Below are 22,048 nucleotides of genomic sequence, written 5' to 3'. Positions count from 1 at the left end.
ACAGCATTATAAAAAGTGGTTTGTGGTGCAGCGCAGTGATTGAGATAATAGATCAGGGAGGTGGTGGGGAGGGGTAACTAAAATTGTTGATCAGATTAACTACCTGGGGGAAGACACTTTTAAGATGTTGTGATGATTTTGTATTAATGAGTCTATAATGTTTTCCAGAAGGAAGCTTTTGGAAAACGGTAGTTTACTGGGTGGGTAAAGTCCACATTGATTTTCCTGACCACCTCTCCTCATAGCTGCTCCCTATAACCCCTAATGCCCTGACTAATCAAGAGTCTATTAACCTCCACGTCATATGTACCCAATGACTTGACCTTATAGCCTTCTGTGGCAATGAATTCTGTAGAATTACCACTCTCTGGCTAAAGAAATTCCATAAGACCATAAGACAAAGGAGCAGAAGTCGGCCATTCGGCCCATCGAGTCTGCTCCGCCATTTTATCATGAGCTGATCCATTCTCCCATTTAGTCCCACTCCCCTGCCTTCTCACCATAACCTTTGATGCCCTGGCTACTCAGATACCTATCAATCTCTGCCTTAAATACACCCATTGACTTGGCCTCCACTGCCGCCCGTGGCAACAAATTCCATAGATTCACCACCCTCTGGCTAAAAAAATTTCTTCGCATCCCTGTTCTAAACAGACATCCTTCTATTCTGAGGCTGTGCCTTCTGGTCCTAGAGTACCCCACAATAGAAACAAGACCATAAGATACTGACCATTTGGCCCATTGAGTCTGCTCCACCATTTCATCAGGACTGATCTATTTTTCCTCTCAGCTCCAATCTCATGCCTCCCCCCACCCCTCCCCCCGTATCCCTTCATGGCCTGAACAATCAAGTATCTATCAACCTCTGCCTTAAATATACATAAACCCTTGGCCTCTGCAGCTGCATGTGGCAAAGAATTCCACAGATTCATCTGGCTGAAGTAATTCTTCCTCATCTCCATTCTAAAAGGACGTCCCTCTCTTCTGAGGCTCTGTCCTCTAGTCTTAGACTCTCACACCATAGGAAACATCCTCTCCATATCCACGCTATCAAGGCCTTTCACCATTCACAAGGCCTTCTGAAAATCCAAGTACACAACATCAACCATTTCTCCTTTGTTTATACTGCTTGTTACTTCTTCAAAGAATTCCAACAGATTTGTCAGGCAAGATTTTCCTTTGAGGAAACCATACTGACTACAGTCTATTTTATCATGCACCTCTGATTGACTCCAACATCTTCCCAACTACTGAGGTCAGACTAACTGGCCTATAGTTTCCTTTCTTCTGCCTCTCTCCCTTCTTGAAGAGTAGAGTGACATTTGCAATTTTCCAGTCTTCCAGAACCATTCCAGAATCTAGTGATTCTTGAAAGACCATTACTAATGCCTCCATAATCTCTTCAGTCAGTTCTTTCAGAACCCTGGGGTGTACATCATCTGGTCTAGATGACTTATCTTCAGACCTTTCACTTTCCCAAGAACCTTCTCTCTAGTAATAGTAACTGCACGCACTTCATGACCCCTGACACCTGGAACTTCCACCATACTGCTGGTGTCTTCCACAGTGAAGGTTGATGCAAAATACTTCTTTAGTTTGTCCTTCATTTCCTTGACTGGATGAAGTGGATCAACCCATGATTGAATGGCAGAGCAGACTTGATGGGCTGAATGGCCTACTTCTGCTCCTATTACTTATCTTATCTTATGGTCCCCCATTACGACCTCTCTGGTATCATTTTCCAATAGTTCGATATCCACTTTTACTCTCTCTTTTACACTATGTATCTGAAGAAACTTTTATTATCCTCATTAATATTATTTGCTAGCTTACTTTTGTATTCTATCTTTACCTTCTTAATGACTCTTTTAGTTGCCCTTTGTTGGTTTTTAAACACTTCCCAGTCCTCTCCACTCTATCTAGATCTGTCAATATTTGATGGGCTTCAATGAAATCCCGTATTTCACTTTTCCAATAAAATATGGATAAAAAGGGATTAGGGATTCATGAACAACAGCACTGTTACACAATTAATTTAGCTACAATACTTACAATTGGTGTTCTATGATTCTCCCTTCCAAGATCCTGTGAAGAAAAACACATCAATAAAATTATGCTTCCATGGTGTTGCTCAAGAGAGTCAGAACATTACAGCTACTGAGATATAAGAAAATAAATTGAACGAGGAATTTGCTTAGTTGTCAAATTAATTACATTCCCCAAATTCACAAACTGGAATGTGGACACTGCTGACAAGTCTAGCACTTTGCCGCACATTCAGAATGTCACTATCTCAGAAGTTACATACAGGATCATAATAGTTATCTCAAACCAAACCTTGTTTCCTACTGAAATGCATTACCTGTCATATTAGCCTCTCTAATTTTTCAGTTTTGTAATCTTACCTCAACTTCTTTCAGGGTGAGAACTTTCACGTTACATTTTTCTCCACGTTCTTTTAAAGCATCGTCAAACGGATCCATCAGAATAATAGTTGTCAAGTGCGCTGTGCGCTTTGCTTCACAGTTTTCCAGCAAAGTGATTGCTTTGTTCATCTTGTCACAGATCACAGTCGAAATTTCAGCTACAAGATTGGAATATTAATTTTAACAATAAATCATAAATCCTTACCCATAACCATATCAAAGAGAATTGAGTAACCACTGTTTAACACAGATAAGTCATGCACTCAAATATTACATCAAAATGAATAAATACTCAAGTAACCTTTAATCATTAATTTTTATGCCTTCCAAAAAAAAAAGTGCAGAGAGGGGTCTCCTTGTCTCTTCCTTCTACCCCATCAGATTTTACAGATTGTCCTTCACCATCACCATCACCATCACCTTGTCACCAGCAAACGACCTCCCCTCTTCTTCCAGCACGCTGAAGGTGTTGTTCTCTCCATGATCCTTTGTGATTTTCCTCAGTGGCTAACAGAGCTTAATTCTCTGCACTTGGCTGCTTCCGAAATCATCGAGTCATACAACCAGGAAAATAGCCATTCCATCACAGAACTCATATTTATATAATAATATTTTCCAACAGTCCACAGCCTTCTCTGCCATTATATCTCAAGTGCTCATCTAGATAATTAAAAGTTGTGAATTCTCTGTCTCCGTCAACCTCTCACAATGTTCCTAGATTTTAACAACCCGCTGGATGAACCTGCAGCTTCCCTGTGCAGAGGCACAATTTTGAAAATCAGCTTTCTTTACTAAGACCCAACATCACAAGAACAACAAGTTCTGCTGAAGGGTCTCGGCCTGAAACGTTGACTGTACTCTTTTCCATAGATGCTGCCTGGCTTGCTGAGTTCCTCCAGCATTTTGTGTGTGTTGTTTAGATTTCCAGCATCTGTAGATTTTCTCTTGTTTCTGATTGGAAGACCTTATCCAGTTGTTTGCAGTTAGGCAAGAAACAGAAGTTCCACTCTAAGACATACCCAGTGGCATCTCGGGCCTCAGTGGCAGGCAGAGGCACTGGTCATTTCCATGGTAATATAGATGCCTAGTGACCAAGGTTGAGGCAGGAAAATACCTAAATGCAAAGGCCCGGCCATCGGACGTACGTGGAGAGAGGAGTCTTTGAAAAACAAACAGGGGCAATCAATTCCACTCTCCTCTGCAGCTGACTGGCTTTGTGCCAGTATCTAAGATGCTACCCATTTGGTGATGTAAAAAAAGAGGTGATACTGTGGAGTTCAGAGTCCAGTTGCAACAGGACAAAGATGCCTGAAGTGGACAGACCTGAACTAGGCTATCAACATAGTGCTGCCTCATTAGAGTAGAAAAGTAATAGAAATGATAGGGCTTAGAAATGTGACTTAATCCTTACTAATCCTTGGATCAGCATGAAAAACTGGGATTGCAAAGATACCCAAGGATTATTATGTACAGGGAAAGACCCAGAGTCTAGGACTCAGATACCTAGGGAAGCCACAAGTCTGGCTGAGTCTAACAACATTATGTTGTGGATGGTGCTGGTGTGATTACATGTAACTTGTTTTTGCATTTAAGGCATTGACTAAAGTTAAGAAAGCTTTTCACCTCTTAGCAGTAGAGAGCCTTTAATATAAATTCAAATTCTACACAACAATCTAATCATTCCCCACCATTCATGGACCGAAATATTCCTTCCAAGTGATTCTTTTTCTTCTTCCAATATGGTGTGCCACATTCATTTATAATAACGTGTCTCTAGCTCACTGGAGAAGCCAAGCACAGATAGAGTGAGTCCTTTCAGTCTGCAAGGGTGGCACGAGCTTCCAACTGCCCATCACTTTAACTCTCCATCTCTCTCTGACTCTGCGTCTTTCATTCTTCTAATATAGTCCAAAGTAACCTCATCTTCTGACTTGGTACATTACAGATTCAACCCTTGGTGTGTATCAGAAATGGCTGGTTCATGAACCTGTATCATTAATCCTATTACTTTTTCTCTCCACAGTCACTGCCTGAACTTCTCAGCATCTATAACATGCTGTTTCCACAACCAATGGACTCTTCATCACATGTTCCCAATATTTCTTCTTATTATTAGTTTCTTTCTTTCTGTACTTGCAGTTTGCTGTCTTGTGCACTCTAGTTGAATGTTCTAGTGTGTGGAGAGGATTCCAACTGGCTGCATCACTGTCTGGTTATGGCGGGAGGTGACTACTACACAGGATCAAAATAAGCTGCAGAGATTTGTAAACTCAGTCAGCTTCATCATGAGCACTAGCCTCCGTAGTATTCAGGACGTCAAGGAGCAATGCCTCAAAAAGGAGGCATCTATCATTAAGGACCCCCATCACTCAGGAAACGCATTCTTCTTATTAGGGGGGTACAGGAGCCTGAAGACACACACTCAACGATGCAGGAACAGCTTCTTCCCCTCTGCCTCTGGATTTTTGAGTGGACATTGAACCATGAACACAACCCCACTACTTTTTTATTTCTATTTTTGCACTACATACATAAGTGTGTGTGTGTGTGTGTGTGTATCATATAAATATAGTGTATCTCAGTGTGATATATATGTACTTTGATAATATATTTACTTTGAACTTTGAACTTTTTATTCAATTTCCTGCTGTTTCTTATTCAAAGTTTTGCTTTCATATTTCCAGAATTCTTTTTCTTTTTGTTTCTCTCCTTCTCCACTTTCACACAGATATCTTACCCCCGGAGAGATCACTTGCACTTAACAAACCTTTATCACCCTCCCTTAGCAGGCACCGTGACCACTTGTATCATTCAGACTCTCCTGGTTTTCACTGTGTCACAGACAGTCCCTGGAGTCACAGAAAAATGCAGCACAGAAACAGGTCCTTCGGCCCATCTAGTCTGTGCCGAGCCATTTAAACTGCCTACTCCCATCAACCTGCCATCCATGTACCTATCCAAACTTCTCTTCAACGTTGAAATTGAGCTTGCATGCATCACTTGTATCATCCAGACTCTCCTGGTTTTCACTGTATCACACACATTCTGCCCAACCCGTCCACGCCAACCATATTGACTACTTAGCTGGCCCCAATTCCCCATGCTCAGCCCATAAACTTTGAGGCTACTCCCCTCTACCATGCTTCTTTGCCTTTCAATTGTCTACTTCAGTTTCGTTGCCAAGAAGAGACACTGGCCATTTACCCATTGGTCAAGTCTGCCAAAGTCTTTTCCACTGCAATTTGCACATACGCACTGATACTATGCACACTGTAATCTTAATGGAGTTCAGCTATTTTGTTGTTCAAAGTAAGTTTATTATCAAAGTACATATTTCACCATATACAACCCTGAGATTCATTTTCTTGTGGGTATTCACGGTAAATACAAGAAACACAATAGAATCAATGAAAGGCCATGCTCAACACGACAAACAACCAACGAGCAAAGGACAGCGAACTGTGCCAATGCAACAAAAAAGAAATAATATTGAGAACATAAGATGAAAAGTTCTTGGAAGTGAACTGAGCCAGAGTTGTTTTTGCTGTCCTGATGAATGCCACTAGACCAGTCTTAACCATTTCTTCAATATAACAACATACCTTCGATTGCTACATATTTTAGTCTGGGAAAAGATTGTTGGAGGTAAATAAGTACAAGATGGCCAGCCATTATTATTGACGAGGTATAAATACAAACAATTATGAGTTCACATACAGCAACTGAAGGATACAAACTCAGAAGCATGTCAATGCAATACAAGGGTGACTTGCAGAGATATACAACATAACTAACCCACTGGGCGGATGTTTCTGATCAGTGATTCCCAACCCTTTTTATGCCATGAACCCCTACTATTGACAGAGGGGTCCATGGACCTTGGGAACCCCTGCTCTATACAGAGAGTTCATAGTCAATCTTTGACACCTTTCTCTTTAGGTTTAAATGAATGAATGCAAAAATAAATTGAAGATCTGCTCTTCACTTATACCTACCCTTATTGATAATGTACAGAATGGCATCAGGTCCAAGGGTGTCGTACAGGGGTATCACTGACATAGAGTAGGTATAGCAAGCCAACTCAGAAATTACCCACTAATGGGGAAAAAAGAAAAGGTCTGTTATTTGAGAACCAAAACAAGTCCGGAAGACAGATTACCTCAGTTTATAAAATACTGTTCTACAATAAGTATGGGTTGTCTGTCATCATAATGCCTTACAAGGCGCGAAGCGAAAGACTTGTGTAGATGAACTGAACGCATTGATAAGGGAGAGGGAGAAGTGGAGAGTCCGTCATCGTGCCCGACGTCGGCCCCCTAGGCCTGAGTCAACATTGTAGTAGTACTACAATAGAAACAGCAGGAAAATGCAATGCAACAGGCACAAAATGCTGGAGAAACTCAGCAAGTCAGTCAGCATCTATGGGAAAAAGTAGTGGCATCTGAGTTCCTCCAGCATTTTGTGCGTGTTGCTTGGATTTCCAGCATCTGCAGATTTTCTCTTGTTTGTGAAGAAAATGCAATGGCTGTGCACTCCTCTTTCAGACCACATACATGTTACGCTTGAAAGCAGTATAATAGCAATATGCCTATGATTACCATTGGGGTTAAGAAGCAACACCCTATATTCCAGCTTGATGGCATGAATACCTATTTTTCCTTCTGATTAAAAAATATCCCTCCTCCTCCCCTCTTCTATTCCCAAATCTGACTCTTGCCTCTTCTCACTGGGTCCCGCCTCCCTCCCTTTCTCCTGTCGTCCACTCTCCTCTCCATCAGATTCCTTCCTCATCGGCCTTTTACCTCTCCTAGCCCCAGGGTTCACCTATCACCTTCTAGCTATCCCCCTTCCACTCCCTCTACCTTTTTGTTCTGGCATCTTCCTGCTTCCTTTTCAGACCTGATGAAGGATCTCAACCCAAAACGACAGCTGTTTATTCATTTCCATAAATGCTACCTGACCTGCTGAGTTCCTTCAGCATTTTGTGTGTGTTGCTTTGGATTTCCAGCATCTGCAGACTTTCTTGTGTTCATATCAGCAATATATACTGTATGTGTTGTACTTAAATATAGTCCCAAGTCAAATTAATATGAATGAAAATGATTGCTACAGGAAGAAAACCATATTCTCCAAAAAAGGGCAAGATACGTTAAAAATAGAGCTTTGTTATATGAAGCATGGATAAATACTAACGGTTTAAATGTCTCTTATCTTTTTTAATATTCTTAAGCTTGTACTTTGATCTCTGAGTTCAACCCAAATCAAGTAGGTTAACTCTGAAAAGCCTGCCCATGGAGCCCTAATTAATTATCTGACTTTATAGTCTAAGTGATGAACTGACTGGTAGTCCTTCAGATTTGAAGAAGACACATGAAACCTGTGCATGATGGAGTTTTAAGTGGAACAGCTGTTGCACAGGGGCAATCCCACTCTCTCGGCAGAAGAGACCTTGATCCAGTGGCATGGACAACCGTTACGGCTGGAGACCTCTCCGACTGCAGTGGATGACCAGGACATCTACGTGTCTTGTCGTGCTCTTAGCGCTCCACAATGCCTGCTGGGCCTGCCTTCTTGACCGTTGGACCATTAATCGGTCTCCTCCGCTCAGTCTGCCAGGGCCAGACTTCACACGCTGAAACAGACAGATCCCCTACCTCACCAAGGATCGAAGACCCGCCAGCTACCCTCACCTGGTTTGGCCCGTCTGCCGAGACGGTTTACCGGGGGTGTGGCCGCTGCGCGTGTTACAGCTACTTGGAGCCACAGGTGAGAGCTGAGCGCCAGGTGGGGACCAAAGTGATGAACTACAGTAATAGTTATAGCAATAGATTTGAGAGTTTTGGTTTCTTTTTACAAATGAAACATACTTTATCTGCTAACTGTTCATGTTGGTACAGGACATTTCAATTCATTTCAATTAATCAGTTACAGCTAGAAAGGGGACTTTGCCATTATTAGATCGAATTTGGCAAGCTGTTACAGGAAAATATTGTAGTAAGCTCAAATTAAGGTCCTTTCCTGCTCTTTATAGACAGGTAAAGTCACCACAGGTCTTGTATGTTTGTGAGACATCTAAAGAGCCTGTGGAAGAGATGAGGAAGGAGAAATAACTGAAATGGTACAAGTTGCCAAAAATGAAAGACTAATGCGATGGGCTTGTGAAGCACAGCTATTCATAGTAAAAATACCATGGTTCAATAGGTTAACATCCTTTACCTCAGGCCTGTTCTGAGCAAACACCCCGATGTACTGTTCCGGGCATGGCTTACTTCCACGATGTAAAAGGCCTGATCCAAGATATTCTGCTCGATCGGACACCTACAGGTAAACGAGAAAAGATAAGAATCTAGATTTACACAGAACACGTGTATTCTTCACCTCTTCCATCCAATCTACATTGCTAAGTCTCCTGCTCTCTATAATGTCATACTTTTAACTCAATACCCCTAATTCCTGTATGGCTCAAAGTTGACTCCCTCAGCCTCTATCCATCCAAAAATATTAAGCTCAATAATGAATGTCATATTTGTCCATAATTTGTTGTTGTCAACTGCTATTGGTGTCAACTGCTTCCAATATTTACATTAGGTGGAGGAAAAAAGCAAGAATGGAAGATCCAGGCTCAAAAATAAACAGGGAACACTGCCAATTGGGGCCACTTGCAATACAATTTTAATAAAGGTTTAATCTGGTATAGCCTCTGGATTCAGTTAAATGGATGTGAGATGCTTGTATCATCAGGGAATGCGTGGTTGCCAAGCAGAAGCTAAGTAGCAGTAAGAGATGAGGAAGGAGAAGATACGAATAAAGAAGTGGATACGATAGGGTCTTTTGCAGATACGATAGGGTCTTTCAAGAAACTCCTGGACAGGTATATGGAGCTCAGAAGAATAGAGGGCTATGGGCAACCCTAGGTAATTTCTAAGGTAGGGACATGTTCGGCACAGCTTTGGGCGCCGAAGGACCTGTATTGTGCTGTAGGTTTTTGATGTTTCTATGTTTCTACGAGGAAAAGCATCGTTTGATCGTCATGTGCCGTGTTGTATGACATGGGCAGTCATGCTCTTTTCATGGCCATGACTGCTCCTAGCAAATTTTTCTACAGAAGTGATTTGCCATTGCCTTCTTCCAGGCAGTGTCCTATTAGACAGGTGACCTCAGCCATTATCAATACTCTTCAGAAATTGTCTGCTTGGCATCAGTGGTCGCATAATCAGGACTTGTGAGATGCACCAGCTGCTCATATGACCGTCCACCACCTGCTCCCATGGCTTCACGTGACCCTGATCAGCGGGGTAAGCAGGTGCTACACCTTGCCCAAGGGTCACCTGTAGGCTAGCAGAGGGAAGGGGCGCCCTACACCTCCTTTGGTAGAGAAGTATCTCCAACCTGCCACCCATAATTAAGAACATAGGATGATAGAAAAGAGCTAAAAGTGTTTGGATAAAGTGACAGCTCCAGAAGCAACAGAGGAGGAATACCATTATGAACCATTCTGGTCAAAAAGCTCAACAAAGTGAGAAGGATTGGATTGAGGATAGATGAATTTATCAAGTGTAAGTGCTGAGGAGATTTTGGAGAAAGTGTGTGTGATTGGATGATGGGATGACAGCTTGCGTCTCAATGGCCTCGGTGCTGACGAAACGTTCCTGTCATTTTGCCCCTACACCTCCTTCCCACCACCCCCAGCCAAAGTGCAGGCATTGGAGCTCTATGGAATTGCAAGTTGCTCTTTACAACAATGCTTTCTGCAGGAGGGCATTACTTGCACCTGACTTGGAAATACAGTAATGCAGTTAGCATCACTGGAGTGTTGGCATAGTGACAGGTTCTGCCCACAAAAAAACCCTGCTGTTATTGATTTTTAGGAGTTGGATATTCAGGTCTTTCAATTGCAGTCGCACTTTGGACACATTATAATAGTGCCATTCAGTTTCACTTTTCATAAAAAGTGTCGATTGTAAAAATAAATACAAAATATCAAAATTATCCAAGAGTCTTGAAGCAGTAGTTTTGGGTTGAATCATTACCTGGATCTGTTTTACACCTGTTCATTGTCCAATAAACAACTTTTCCTAGTTTTGGATGTGAACATGTTGGAACTTACAAAGAGAGTTATATTGTGCCTTCCTGTAGTTTCATGATTTTCCAAAAAACAGATCCTTATCATTGCTAATTTTTATATAAACTCTTGACTAACAGTCAATTGCACCTTATGCAAAAGGAAACTGTGGTCCAAAGTTCAATTGCATATGTTTACAATTCACAGGGTGAATCAAATCTTTGGAGAGCTAAGGTGTATTTAAATGTGGTGGGGTGTGGAGTTGAGCGATGACAGCTCATAATTGCTTCTCCCACCAGATACAAAAAATACACTAATCATTACTTTCCTCGTCCCTGAATCAAGATGCAATCCTAAGATATTGCAAATTGTGTCTTCCCATTCCACAGGCTTGGGCCTCCATACTATTTCCAGGATTTTATTATGAATTCAACATGTACCTGCTTGTAAGAAAGCCACTGATAAGGCTGGTTACGTTTGCGGTAACCCAGACAAGGTCCATCACCTGACAGGAGAAAAATACTTAGTATTGTTGAATAGTGAAAAGGTTAAAAAAAACAGTAGATCCCATTTAGAATTTTGCTTGTGTATTAATACCTGATACATGTATGCCTCTTTGGAAAGCATCATAGAGTGTTCTGACATCATCGTAATAGTAAGATGTCACTTCATCGCTTTTCAACATTGCATTTCTCCTGGCATCTTTGCTATTCTGTAAATGAAAAGTAGTAAAATGAACTTTCTTTTATGAAATTGAAGATACTGAAATTCAGACTGATGAAATGTATATTAGCAAAATGGATACATGTTCAATGCAGCTACAAAGAAGGCATGACAGTAGCTATATTTCAATAGGAGTTTGAGGAGATTTGGTATGTCAGCAAGGACAGTCACAAACTTCCATAGATGTACCATGGAGAGCATTCTGACTGGCTGCATCACCGTCTGGTATGGGGGTGGGGGGCACCTCTGCACAGGATTGAAATAAGCTGCTGAGAGATGCAAACTTAGTCAGCTCCATCGTGGTTACTAGGCTTCGTAGTTTCCAGGATATATTCAAGGAGTGACGCCTCAAGACCTCCACCACCTGTTCTCATTGCTACCATCAGGAAGGAGGTACAGGACCTGAAGGCACACACTCAACGATTCAGGAACAGCTTCTTCCCCTCTGCCATTCAATTTCTGAATGAACATTGAACCCATGAACACTACCTTACTACTATTATGATCTACTTATTTAATTTAACTATTTAAAATATATATATACTTACTGTGATTCATGTTTTTTCTATTAATATATCATGGTCCGGTCCGTGTAGTCCGCATTCCGGTTCATGGTCCGGTCCATCGACCCTTGCTCCAGGTTTTCCTGTCTACCCTGTTTCTGTTCTTGTTGTGCACTAATTGAGGCAGCCGATGCTCGTTGGGGCTGGCTGCATAATTACCTCCAGAGACCAGCGCGTGGCTGCTGGATCATTCTTGTTCTTACTCCTTGTATCCCTTCCCCTGCCTTCTGTTTCCTGGCCTGAAGCCTTGCCTCGCCTTGCATTACCTGAAGCCTTGCCTTGTCTTGCCGGTAACTCTCGCCTTGTCTCACCTGAAGTCTTGTCTTGGAGCCACCCCATACCTAGCTCCCTTCCTGTTCCTTGCCTCCATCGGGTAAGCCAGGCCAGATTGCCGTTACCCTGCAGTGGGTCCTGTCCCTTCCTGTCGCTTGCCCTCCATCGGGTAAGTCAGGCCAGATTGCCTTTGCCCTGTGGTGGGTTCTGTCCCTTACCTCTGTCGGGTGGAGATCCGCACCCTGCCCAGGTGATCTGCGCCCTGCCCAGGAGGAGCTTCAAGCCTCCAAGCCTCTAGCTGAGCCTCGCCTCAAACCCCTGGTCTCCAGCCTCGCCTCAAACCCCTGGTCTCTGCCTGCCAGCCAGGCCTCGTCCTTGTCTAGTTCTGGGGTCCAAGCTAGAGGCAAGACCCAGGTTCTGGGTCCTTGTCCAGTCTCTGGCTCGGAGTCCAAGCCCAGGCTCCTAGCTCTCTTGTCCAGTCCCGTTCCGGGTCCCCAGTTATCGTGTCTATGTCCTAGCCCTCACCCTGTATCCTTGTCCTGTCCCTAGTACTTCAGTGTCTGTGTCTTGCACTTGGGCCCGTCCCCATCCACCACCTTATGACATAATATGTATTGCTTTGTATTGCTGCCTCAAAGACAACAAATTTTGCGACGCATGCCAGTGATATTAAACCTGATTCTGATAGAAATGCAACACACTCCTCCCACTGCACTACCTCTGTGCATTTTTACTATCCAGATCTTGAAAGCTTTATGGGCAACAGAAAGATTAATTACTTTTTCCCTTGCGAGTTATAATTTTTAAGCATGCCTAAGAATTCAGAAAAACTTCATTAGTAAGCTGAAGCAGCCCAAAGAAATTTAAACTCTTCTGTCTAGTGGAGACGAAGGACTTGATTCACAATCTTAACTTGACTAGAGTGAATCTACACCGAGGGTCATGAGACACGATCTCACCCCACTCCTCCGCTTTTGCAACCCTCCTTTCTCCCTTTACTCCTCTTGCCCCTCCCCTATCCTAATCCTTACTCTGACACACACCCACTGAATAAACAAAGTCACCATAGTAAAATATTTAGAAAGGCCAAAATTTTATCGAACTCCATAAAACACAAATTCATCATCAAACACATAATGAATCATATTAAGGAAGACTGAGTTCACAGTGCATAATGACGCAGCTGACACGGGTTGGGTAAGAGACGCAAGAACTGATCTCCACAAGAAATATTTATACAGTGCGTGGAAAGTATTTAGCCCCCCACAACTATTTTCACATTTTATTGTCTAATTTTCTAAATTTAAGATACATTAAAGTGGGATTTTTGAGCTAATCTACAAAACTTTGTGCATCATTTCAAATCAAAAGAAAAATTCCCAAACATGTCAACAACTTACTTAAAATTAAAAACCAAAATTACGGGGCTGAAAAGTATCAATCCCCTTTGTAATTATTCTGCTAACTTTCCTCAGGTGCAATATTCAGTATTACCTTATCAACTCACCCAATTTGTTGATGTAGAAAATTGGAGGATCACCTGCCTTCAATGAATTCATAAGAATATCTACCCCGTCTCTCTGTAAGGTCCAACAGTGTCGTAGAATTTCAACAGACCAAACCAAAATGAAGACAAAAGAGGCTCCGAGCCAAATTAGGGAAATAATAATAGAGAAGCCAAAGTATGGGGAAGGGTACAAGACTATCTCAAAAACACTGAACATACCTCAGAGCTCAGTGCAGAGATGAAGCCACAACCACACTGCCTAGGTCAGGCCACCATTCTACACTTAGTCACTAAGGAAGAATGGCATTTGTAGGAGAGGCTACTGTGACACCAACAATCACTGTGAGTAAACTGTAGGTGCCAGCGGCTGCAACTGGGGATGACATTCATGGCTCCCCAGTCTCTAAGGCCTTGCACAAAAAAACGTATTTATTGAAGAGTGACAAGAAAGAAGCCTTAGCTAAAAAAAAACATATCCTTGCCTGTGAAGACTTTGCATAGTGTCACTTAGAAGATACCATAAAGATGTGGAAGAAGGTCTTGTGGTCGGTAGAGACTAAAGTGGAACAGTTTGGCCTCAATATTAAGCGGTATATGTAGTGTAAATCAAATACTCCACATCAGCCAGGCACCACCACCCTACAGTAAAGTACGGTGAAGTTAGCTTCATGTTATGGGAATGCTTTACAACAGCAGGGACTGGAAATCTAGTCAGGATTGATGGAAAGATGAATGTTTGCTAAATACAGAGAAATCCTGGATAAAACCTGCTCTCTTCTGCCGGAAAGCTTAAACCGGGGAGGAAGTTCACCTTTCAGCAGGACAATGAGCCAAAGCACACAGTCAGAGCAACCATGGAGTGGCTTCAATTGAAGAACATTGATGTCCTTGAGAGGCCCAGTCAGAGTCCTGAACTTAACCCGGTCGAACTTCTCTGGCGAGAACTAAAGATTGCTGTCCCCACCGTTCCCCAATTAACCTGGCACAGCTGGAGAAATTTAGCAAGGAGGAATATGCAAATCTCACTCCATCATGTTGTGCAAAGCTAATGGAGGCTCATCCAAAAGAATACTGTCTGTAATAGCCCTGAGAGGTGGTTCAACTAAGTATGAGCAAAAAGGGATGAATACTTTTGAACTGCTGACATCTCGGTTTTGATTTTTTAGTTTTCATGCTTCCCTGTGTTTTGGACTCTACTATAAAAAAAAGAACGTGATTCACAAATAAAAATTCTCAGTTAAATTGATCAAAATTACTGTTTGTAATACTCATTTATGTGAACAAAGGGCTGGGGATGAGTGCTTTTACAAGCTACTCTGCATGGTTGATAATTTTTGGTCAGGAGCATTTAACACACTCAGAAAGAAAACATTACGGAAATAGTCAAAAGTGGTTTAAGAGAAGTAATTGTGATTGATTATTGGTTCTCTTCTATTAAAGGAAAATCTTGTTCATAAATCTAACACAAATTTCACACAGATTAAATTAAAAGTTATGAATAAAAACATTTCCTTAAATACATTTTATCTACTCATGTCATCTCTGTCAAGAAAATTTAGTTCAACTCACCTTGACTTGTACAGATTGCCTAGAAAGATCATTCAACAACTTGATAGGTTTTGCTTTGGGCCTCAACCAGTAATAGATCGCACCAATCAAGATCAGAATTAACACTGGGATCAAGATACTCATTGTTAAATTCTGCAGCAAAGATGTGGCTGTAATATTAATATAAAAATAATTATCAATCAGTTTGCAATACTCACTATCTCAACTTATCTACCTGTCTTAATTGCTCTTATAACAAATAGATTTATGTGGTATCTAATTTTGCTTACACCCAGAGACTGAGAATTGAAAACTTCATATTGTTGTGTGAAGCAGGTGAAATGATTTGTAAATGTTGAAGGATTTTGATTAAGAGATCTGAAAACTGCATCACAAATTTCAAAGAGCCATCAAACAACAGAAACACCTTCTAGTATATTTGAATACCCCAACTTCAAGCTCGGCAATTGACAATTGTTGGTATATTCTGCATTCTAACAACTGACAACCAGATGTCATGACAACACATTAATATCCAAAGTTCCTCTGAACTTTAACTAAGATAATGGCATACCTGCCTTCGACTATCTCATTTCATAAGGGTTTAGACCATAAGACCATGAGAGATGGGAACAAAATTAGGCCATTTGGCCTATTGAGACTGCTCCCCAATTTCATCATGGCTGAACTATTTTCTGTCTCAGTCCCAATCTCCTGCCTGCTCCCCATATCGCTTCATGACCTGAATAATCAAGAATCAATCAACCTCTGCCTTAAGTATACATAAAGACTTTGGCTCCAAGCTGCCTGTGGCAACAAATTCCACAAATTTGCCAGCTTCTGGCCAAAGAAATTTTTCTTCATCTCCATTCTAAATGGATGTCCCTCTATTCTGAGGCTGTGTCCTTTGGTCTTAGACATTCCCACCACAGGAACCAACCTCTCCACATCCTCTTTATTAAGGTCTTTCAACATTCGAAAGGTTTCAATGAGGTCACCCTAGGTTTCTGCTAGAATATTTCTCTTTGTTATCTTCATTAACTTCCTATAGCAGTTAACTGCAATAGAGTCATAGGCAAGTACAGCGCAGAAACAGGCCCTTTGGCCCATCTAGTCTGTGCCAAACCATTTAAACTGCCTAGTCCCATCGACCTGCACCATCACCCTCTTCCCCCGCCCCGCCGCAATACCCCTATCATCCATGTACCTATTGAAACTTCTCTTAAATCTTGAAATAGGGCTCACATGCACCACTTGCACTGGCAGCTCGTTCCACACTCTTGTGACCCTCTGAGTAAGGAAGTTTCCCCTCATGTTCCCCGTGAAATTTTTGCCTTTCACCCTTAACCCATGCCCTCTAGTTGTAGTCCCACTCACCTCAAAGGAAAAAGCCTGCTTGCATTTACCCTATCAATACCCCTCATAATTTTGTATACCTCTATCAAATCTCCCCTCAGTCTTCGACATTCCAAGGAACAATGTCCTAGCCAATTCAAACTTTCCTCATCGGTTTTCCATTTTCCCCTGCCCTCATTGTTATTTCCCTCACCCCTCTCACCTGCATGCTTCTTTGTTTAATGGCCTAGTTTGTGGAGAAGAGCATCCCCCTCAATGACCATAGTATCTCTGAAGGAAGTACTAGCTGAAACAAGTATTAGGATGGCCTCAGAAGGTTGTTTATCAACCAGAATGATAAGCATATTGATTGCACTCTAAGGAAGAGAGATGGGGTTAAACTACTGTGAGGCTGCAGAAGGCAAAATAAAACATTAGTATGATCTTCAGTGATTCCATTAAGAAGGGTAATGACCTCGCTCATCTTTACTTGTGGCATAAATGATTCTCACTGACGCCATGGTAGTGTAGCGGTTTGTGTAACGCTATTACAACTCAGGGCGTCAGAGTTTGCAGTTCAATTCCAACATCTTCTGTAAGGGGTCTGTAGTTCTCCCCGTGGAATGTGTGGGTTTTCTCCAGGTACTCTGGTTTCCTTCCACAGTCCGAAGTTAGTCAGTTAATTGATCATTGTAAATTATCCCGCGATTAGGCCAAGCTTAACTTGTGGGTTGTAGGGTGACTCTGCTCCGTATCAGTTGGAATAAAGTAACCACTTTTTCAATCAAGAAGGCAAAGCATCTTAGACTGAACAGAGGACAAACAAATCCAGAAGTTCATTACCTTCATGAGAAAATTATAACTGTAAACTGTAAATTGCTTATAATTTTTAATAATGGTGTCTTTATAATTAATTAATTCCATTATTAAAATATCCACTTATCAAAAATACTTGTGTTTAATATTATAAACTGTCTAAATTACAGTTCTCATTGATTCGCAATGCCTCCTCACTGATCCATTGCCTCCTTGCTCCTTCCTTCATTGACGCCACTGCCTCACTGGCCAAGCCACTGCCCCTTGCTGCTATAATTTGCATCATCCACTGACTCTTCTTTGTGCTCTGCCCCTGGCCAGACCTGTACCCACCTGCATTGTACCCTATGACAGAGTGTGACATCAGAACTCTGCAGCACTGCACTCATTTTATACTGACTGAACCATGTTTTCTCAGTGCGATGCTGAACTTGGGCCGAGGGGATCAGACAGGACAAGTTAGCCTCTCACTATCACAGCCATGACTACCATGGGTCTGGGTCTGCAGTCCCTGCTCTAGTCAGGTGTCCAATCTTGGGTGAGCCCCACGAGGAAGGACCTGGGAGTGGAGTCATTCGAGGGCATTGGTACAGACTGGATGCACCCATCCTGCAGTATGATTATGGTTGTTGCTCTATAAAATTAAGCTCACACTAAAAACATGGGCACAGCATTCTGAGCTAAACACTGGCACAGGCACTGAGGGATGGATAGCCTGCTTTGACATTCTAAATTAACCAATTTCCCCCTGGGATCAATAAAGTATGACTATGACTATGAAAAATGAGCTCTGTGTAATATTAATGTGATTCATGTGTATAATGAATAATCTTAAATTTGATCTTGTGATTTTATGTTATTTCCCGATACCTTAAAGCACCATGATTATGTATTTCAAAGTATTATTTAACTTCCTTTGTGTCACACATCAAACTGTCCACCAGAGGGAGTCAGAGATGACAAGACCAACCCCTCCTGCTCACCTGCATATTAGACAAAATATTAGCTCATTGTTATCGGCTGTGCCTTGTTTGAACCCTATTTTTGTTCATTGTCCCTTATTTCTTTACTCAGTCTTGGAGTCATCTTGTAAGTGAAGTCTTACCATTGTAGGAAGCTCCAGTTTAATGTTTTTTGGACTTTGACTGTACCTTACCTGCTAAGGAATCTAGTTGGACAATCCAAAAAACCTCATTTGATTTTTTTTCCTCTAATTTTATGTGACTTACCTTTGCAACTGGGCTCACCAGTATTTAGTGTGATGGAAGTTGAAAGGGAGAAAGTAAAGTCTGACACAGCAGTATTTCAGTGGAGTGAAGGAAATTACAGTGGCCTGAGAGAGGGGATATCCAAAGTAAACTGGAAGGAGCAACTGGCAGGGATGTCAGCAGAGCAGCAATGGCGTGAGTTTCTGGGAAAAGATTAGGAAGGTGCAGGATAGAGGTATTCTGAAAACAAAGAAGTACCTGTGGCAAAATAGAACTGTGGCTGACAAAGGAAGTCAAAGCTAATGAAAAGCAAAAGAGGGCATACAACAAAGCAAAAATTAGTGGAAAGACAGGGGATTGGGAAGCTTTGAAAAATGTACAGAAAGCAACTAAAAGAGTCATTTGGAGGAAAAAGATGAAATACGAAAGCAAGCTAGCAAAAAATATCAAAGAGGATAGAAATAGCTTTTTCAAGTATGTTTAAAAAAATGGGAGATGAGAGTTGATATAGAACCTTTAGAAAATGAGGCTGGAGAAATAATAATTTGGGACAAGGAGATGGCAGATGAACTAAGTGAGTATTTTGCATCAGTCTTCACTGTGGAAGACACTAGCAGTGTGCCAGATGTTGAAAGGTGTGGGAAGAGAAGTAAGTACAGATATTATTACAAGGGAGAAGGTGTTCCAAAAGCTGAAAGACCTAAGGGTACATAAATCACCTGGACCAGCTGAACTGCTCCTTAGAGTTCTGAAAAAAGTAGCAGTAGATATTGTGGAGGTATTAGTAATGTTCTTTCAAGAATCATTGGACTCTGGCATGGTTTTGTAGGACTGGAGAATTGAGAATGTCACCCCATTCTTTACGAAAGGAAATTATAGAATGATTAGCCTGGCCCCAGTGGTTGGGAAGATGTTGATGTCAATCGTTAAGGATGAGGTTACAGAGTGCTTGGTGACATAGGACAAGATTGGACAAAGTTAGCATGCTTTCCTTCAGGGAAAATCTTGCCTAATGAGCCTTCTGGAATTCTTTGAGGAGATTACAAGTAGGATAGATAAAGGAGATGTAGTGGATGTTGTATATCTGGACTCTCAGAAGGCCTTTGACAAGATGCCGCACATGAGGATGCTTACTAAGTTAAGAGCCCATGGTATTACGAGAAAGTTACTAGTTTGGTTAGAGCATTAGCTGATTGGTAGGAGGCAGCGAGTGGAAATAAAAGGATCCTTTTCTGGTTGGCTGCCAGTGACCAGTGGTGTTCCGCAGGGGTCAGTGTTGGGTCTGCTTTTCATGCTGTACTGTATATCAATGATTTAGATGATGAAATAGATGGCGTTGTTGCCAAGTTTGCAGATGATATGAAGATTTGTAGAGTGGCAGATATAGTGAGGAAATGGGACGGTAGCAGAAGCACTTGGACAGATTAGTAGAATGGGCAAGAATGTGGCAAATGAAATACAATGTTGGAAAATGCATGGTCATGTACTTCGGTAGATGAAAATAAATGTGCAGACTATTTTCTAAATGAAGAGAAAATACAAAAATCTGAGATGCAAAGGGGCTTGGGACTCCTTGTACAGAACTCCCTAAAGGTTAACTTGCAGGTTGAGTCAGTGGTGAGGAAGGCACATGCAATGTTGGCATTCATTTCAAGAAGTCTAGCCGAAAAGAGCAAGGATGTGATACTGAGGATTTAAGGCACTGGTGTGGCCTCACCTTGAGTATTGCGCAGGTTTGGGCTCCTCATCGAATAAAGGATGTGCTGGCATTGGAGAAAGTTCAGAGGAGGTTGACAAGGATGATTCTGGGAATGAAAGGGTTACCATATGAAGAATGTCTGATGGCTCTGGGCCTGGCCTGTACTCTCTGGAATTTAGAAGGATTTGGGGGTGAAGGTGTACCTCATTGAAACCTTTCAAATGTTGAAAGGTCTAGACAGTCGATGTGGAAAGGATGTTTCCCATGGTGGGGGAGTCTAGGACAAGAGGGCACAGCCTCAAGCTAGAGGGACATCCATTTAAAACAGATGCAGAGAAATTTCTTTAGCCAGAGGATGAAGAACTTGTGGAATGTGTTACACAGGCAACTGTGGAGGCCAGGTCGCTGGATGTATTTAAGATGGAGATTACTAGGTTCTTGATTGGCCATGGGATCAAAGGTTATGGGGATTAAGGCTGAGGAGGGAAAAAGGATCAGCCATGATAGAATGGTGGAACAGACTCGATGGGCCAAATGGCTTAATTTTGCTCCTAGCAACACACACACACACACACACACACACACAGAATGCTGGAGGAACTCAGCAGGCCAGGCAGCATCTATGGAAAAAAGTACAGTCGACATTTCAGGCCGAGACCCTTCCACACAAACCAGAGAAAGCCTGCAGATGCTGGAAACCCAAGCAACACACACAAAATGCTGGAGGAACTTGGCAGGCCAGGCAGAATCTGTGGGGAAAAAAAATATAGTCGATGTTTCAGGCCAAGACCCGAACGTCAACTGTACTCTTTTCCACAGATGCTGCCTGGCCTGCTGAGTTCCTCCAGCATTTTGTGTGTGTTGCCCAGATTTCCAGCATCTGCAGATTTTCTTTTGTTTGTGATTCCGTTCCTGTGTCTCGCACTCCAAGTTACCTAGTCAGCTGTGGCATTGGTAGTTTTCAGAAAATACAGCATCACAAATGTAGCCTATACCCTAGTTTATGGTTCAATGAATTGATATTAGGATATGGGACGGTATGAGATGCAGTAAATTCTTGCTCAAGCACACTTGCACAATAGTTATTTATCACGGAATGATGCTTATGATTAAACCTATATGATTGTTATTTATCTGCAGGATGCAATTTAACTATTGTATTGACAAATCATGAAGCAATCTGCTTTGTATGCAAGTTAACAATACATTGCAGCTTCAAGACAAGTTTGTTTAATAAGGTGGGGTTTGTGAAATAACATTCTTAAATTTCCACAGATTGATTACATCAGAAATGCAAAATAGCAGCTAATGAACACATTAATCCTGGTTTGCTACAAGATTTTCATGTGTAATATGATGCATCTCCTCACAACAAACTATCCTTTTGCAATTTTTCTGAATACTCATTTTGTGACAGATGTACTTTGGGGAGCATTCTAACTGGCTGCATCACAGTCAGGGGTGGGTGGCTATGGCACAAGATCGGAACCCGATAGGCATCAGAATGACTAAAGACTAACTAAACCACTCCTGATGACTTTTTAAAAAGTCATTTATGTTAATACATCCGGAGGAATATATCCCAAGTGGGGGTGGGGAGCTACTGCACAGGATCCAAACAAGCTGCAGAGATTTGTAAATTTAGTCAGCTCCATTGTGGACACTAGCCTCTGTCGTATCCAGGACATCCTCAAAGAGAGATGCCGCAAAGGTGGCATTCATCATTAAGGACCCCCATCACCCAGGACATGCTCTTCATTGCTACTGTCAGGAAGGAGGTACAGGAGCCTGAAGTCACACACTCAATGATTCAGGAACGGCTTTTTCCCCTCTGCCGTCAGATTTCTGAATGGACACTGAACCCATATGCACTCTACCTTGCTGCTTT

General features: G+C 41.9%; 1 protein-coding gene across 2 annotated transcripts in view; it reads right to left on the bottom strand.

Moving 5' to 3' along the window:
- Positions 1 to 22,048, bottom strand: part of acsl5 (acyl-CoA synthetase long chain family member 5) — a 117,779-nt gene that overhangs the window by 35,949 nt on the left and 59,782 nt on the right. For both annotated transcript variants that reach the window (XM_063071939.1, XM_063071938.1), the window contains 7 exons: positions 15,124 to 15,272; positions 11,086 to 11,200; positions 10,929 to 10,993; positions 8,643 to 8,744; positions 6,422 to 6,521; positions 2,406 to 2,584; positions 2,053 to 2,085 (listed from right to left, as the gene is read on the bottom strand). In XM_063071939.1, the coding sequence (XP_062928009.1) occupies positions 2,053 to 2,085; positions 2,406 to 2,584; positions 6,422 to 6,521; positions 8,643 to 8,744; positions 10,929 to 10,993; positions 11,086 to 11,200; positions 15,124 to 15,246 (717 nt within the window). In that variant the 5' untranslated portion in view covers positions 15,247 to 15,272. The remainder of the gene's footprint in view (positions 1 to 2,052; positions 2,086 to 2,405; positions 2,585 to 6,421; positions 6,522 to 8,642; positions 8,745 to 10,928; positions 10,994 to 11,085; positions 11,201 to 15,123; positions 15,273 to 22,048) is intronic.

Source organism: Mobula hypostoma, chromosome 19 (genome assembly GCF_963921235.1).
Source record: "Mobula hypostoma chromosome 19, sMobHyp1.1, whole genome shotgun sequence".
Lineage (NCBI taxonomy): Eukaryota > Metazoa > Chordata > Chondrichthyes > Myliobatiformes > Myliobatidae > Mobula > Mobula hypostoma.
Note: the sequence above shows the minus strand (reverse complement) of the source record. Positions and strands in the feature narration are given on the sequence as shown.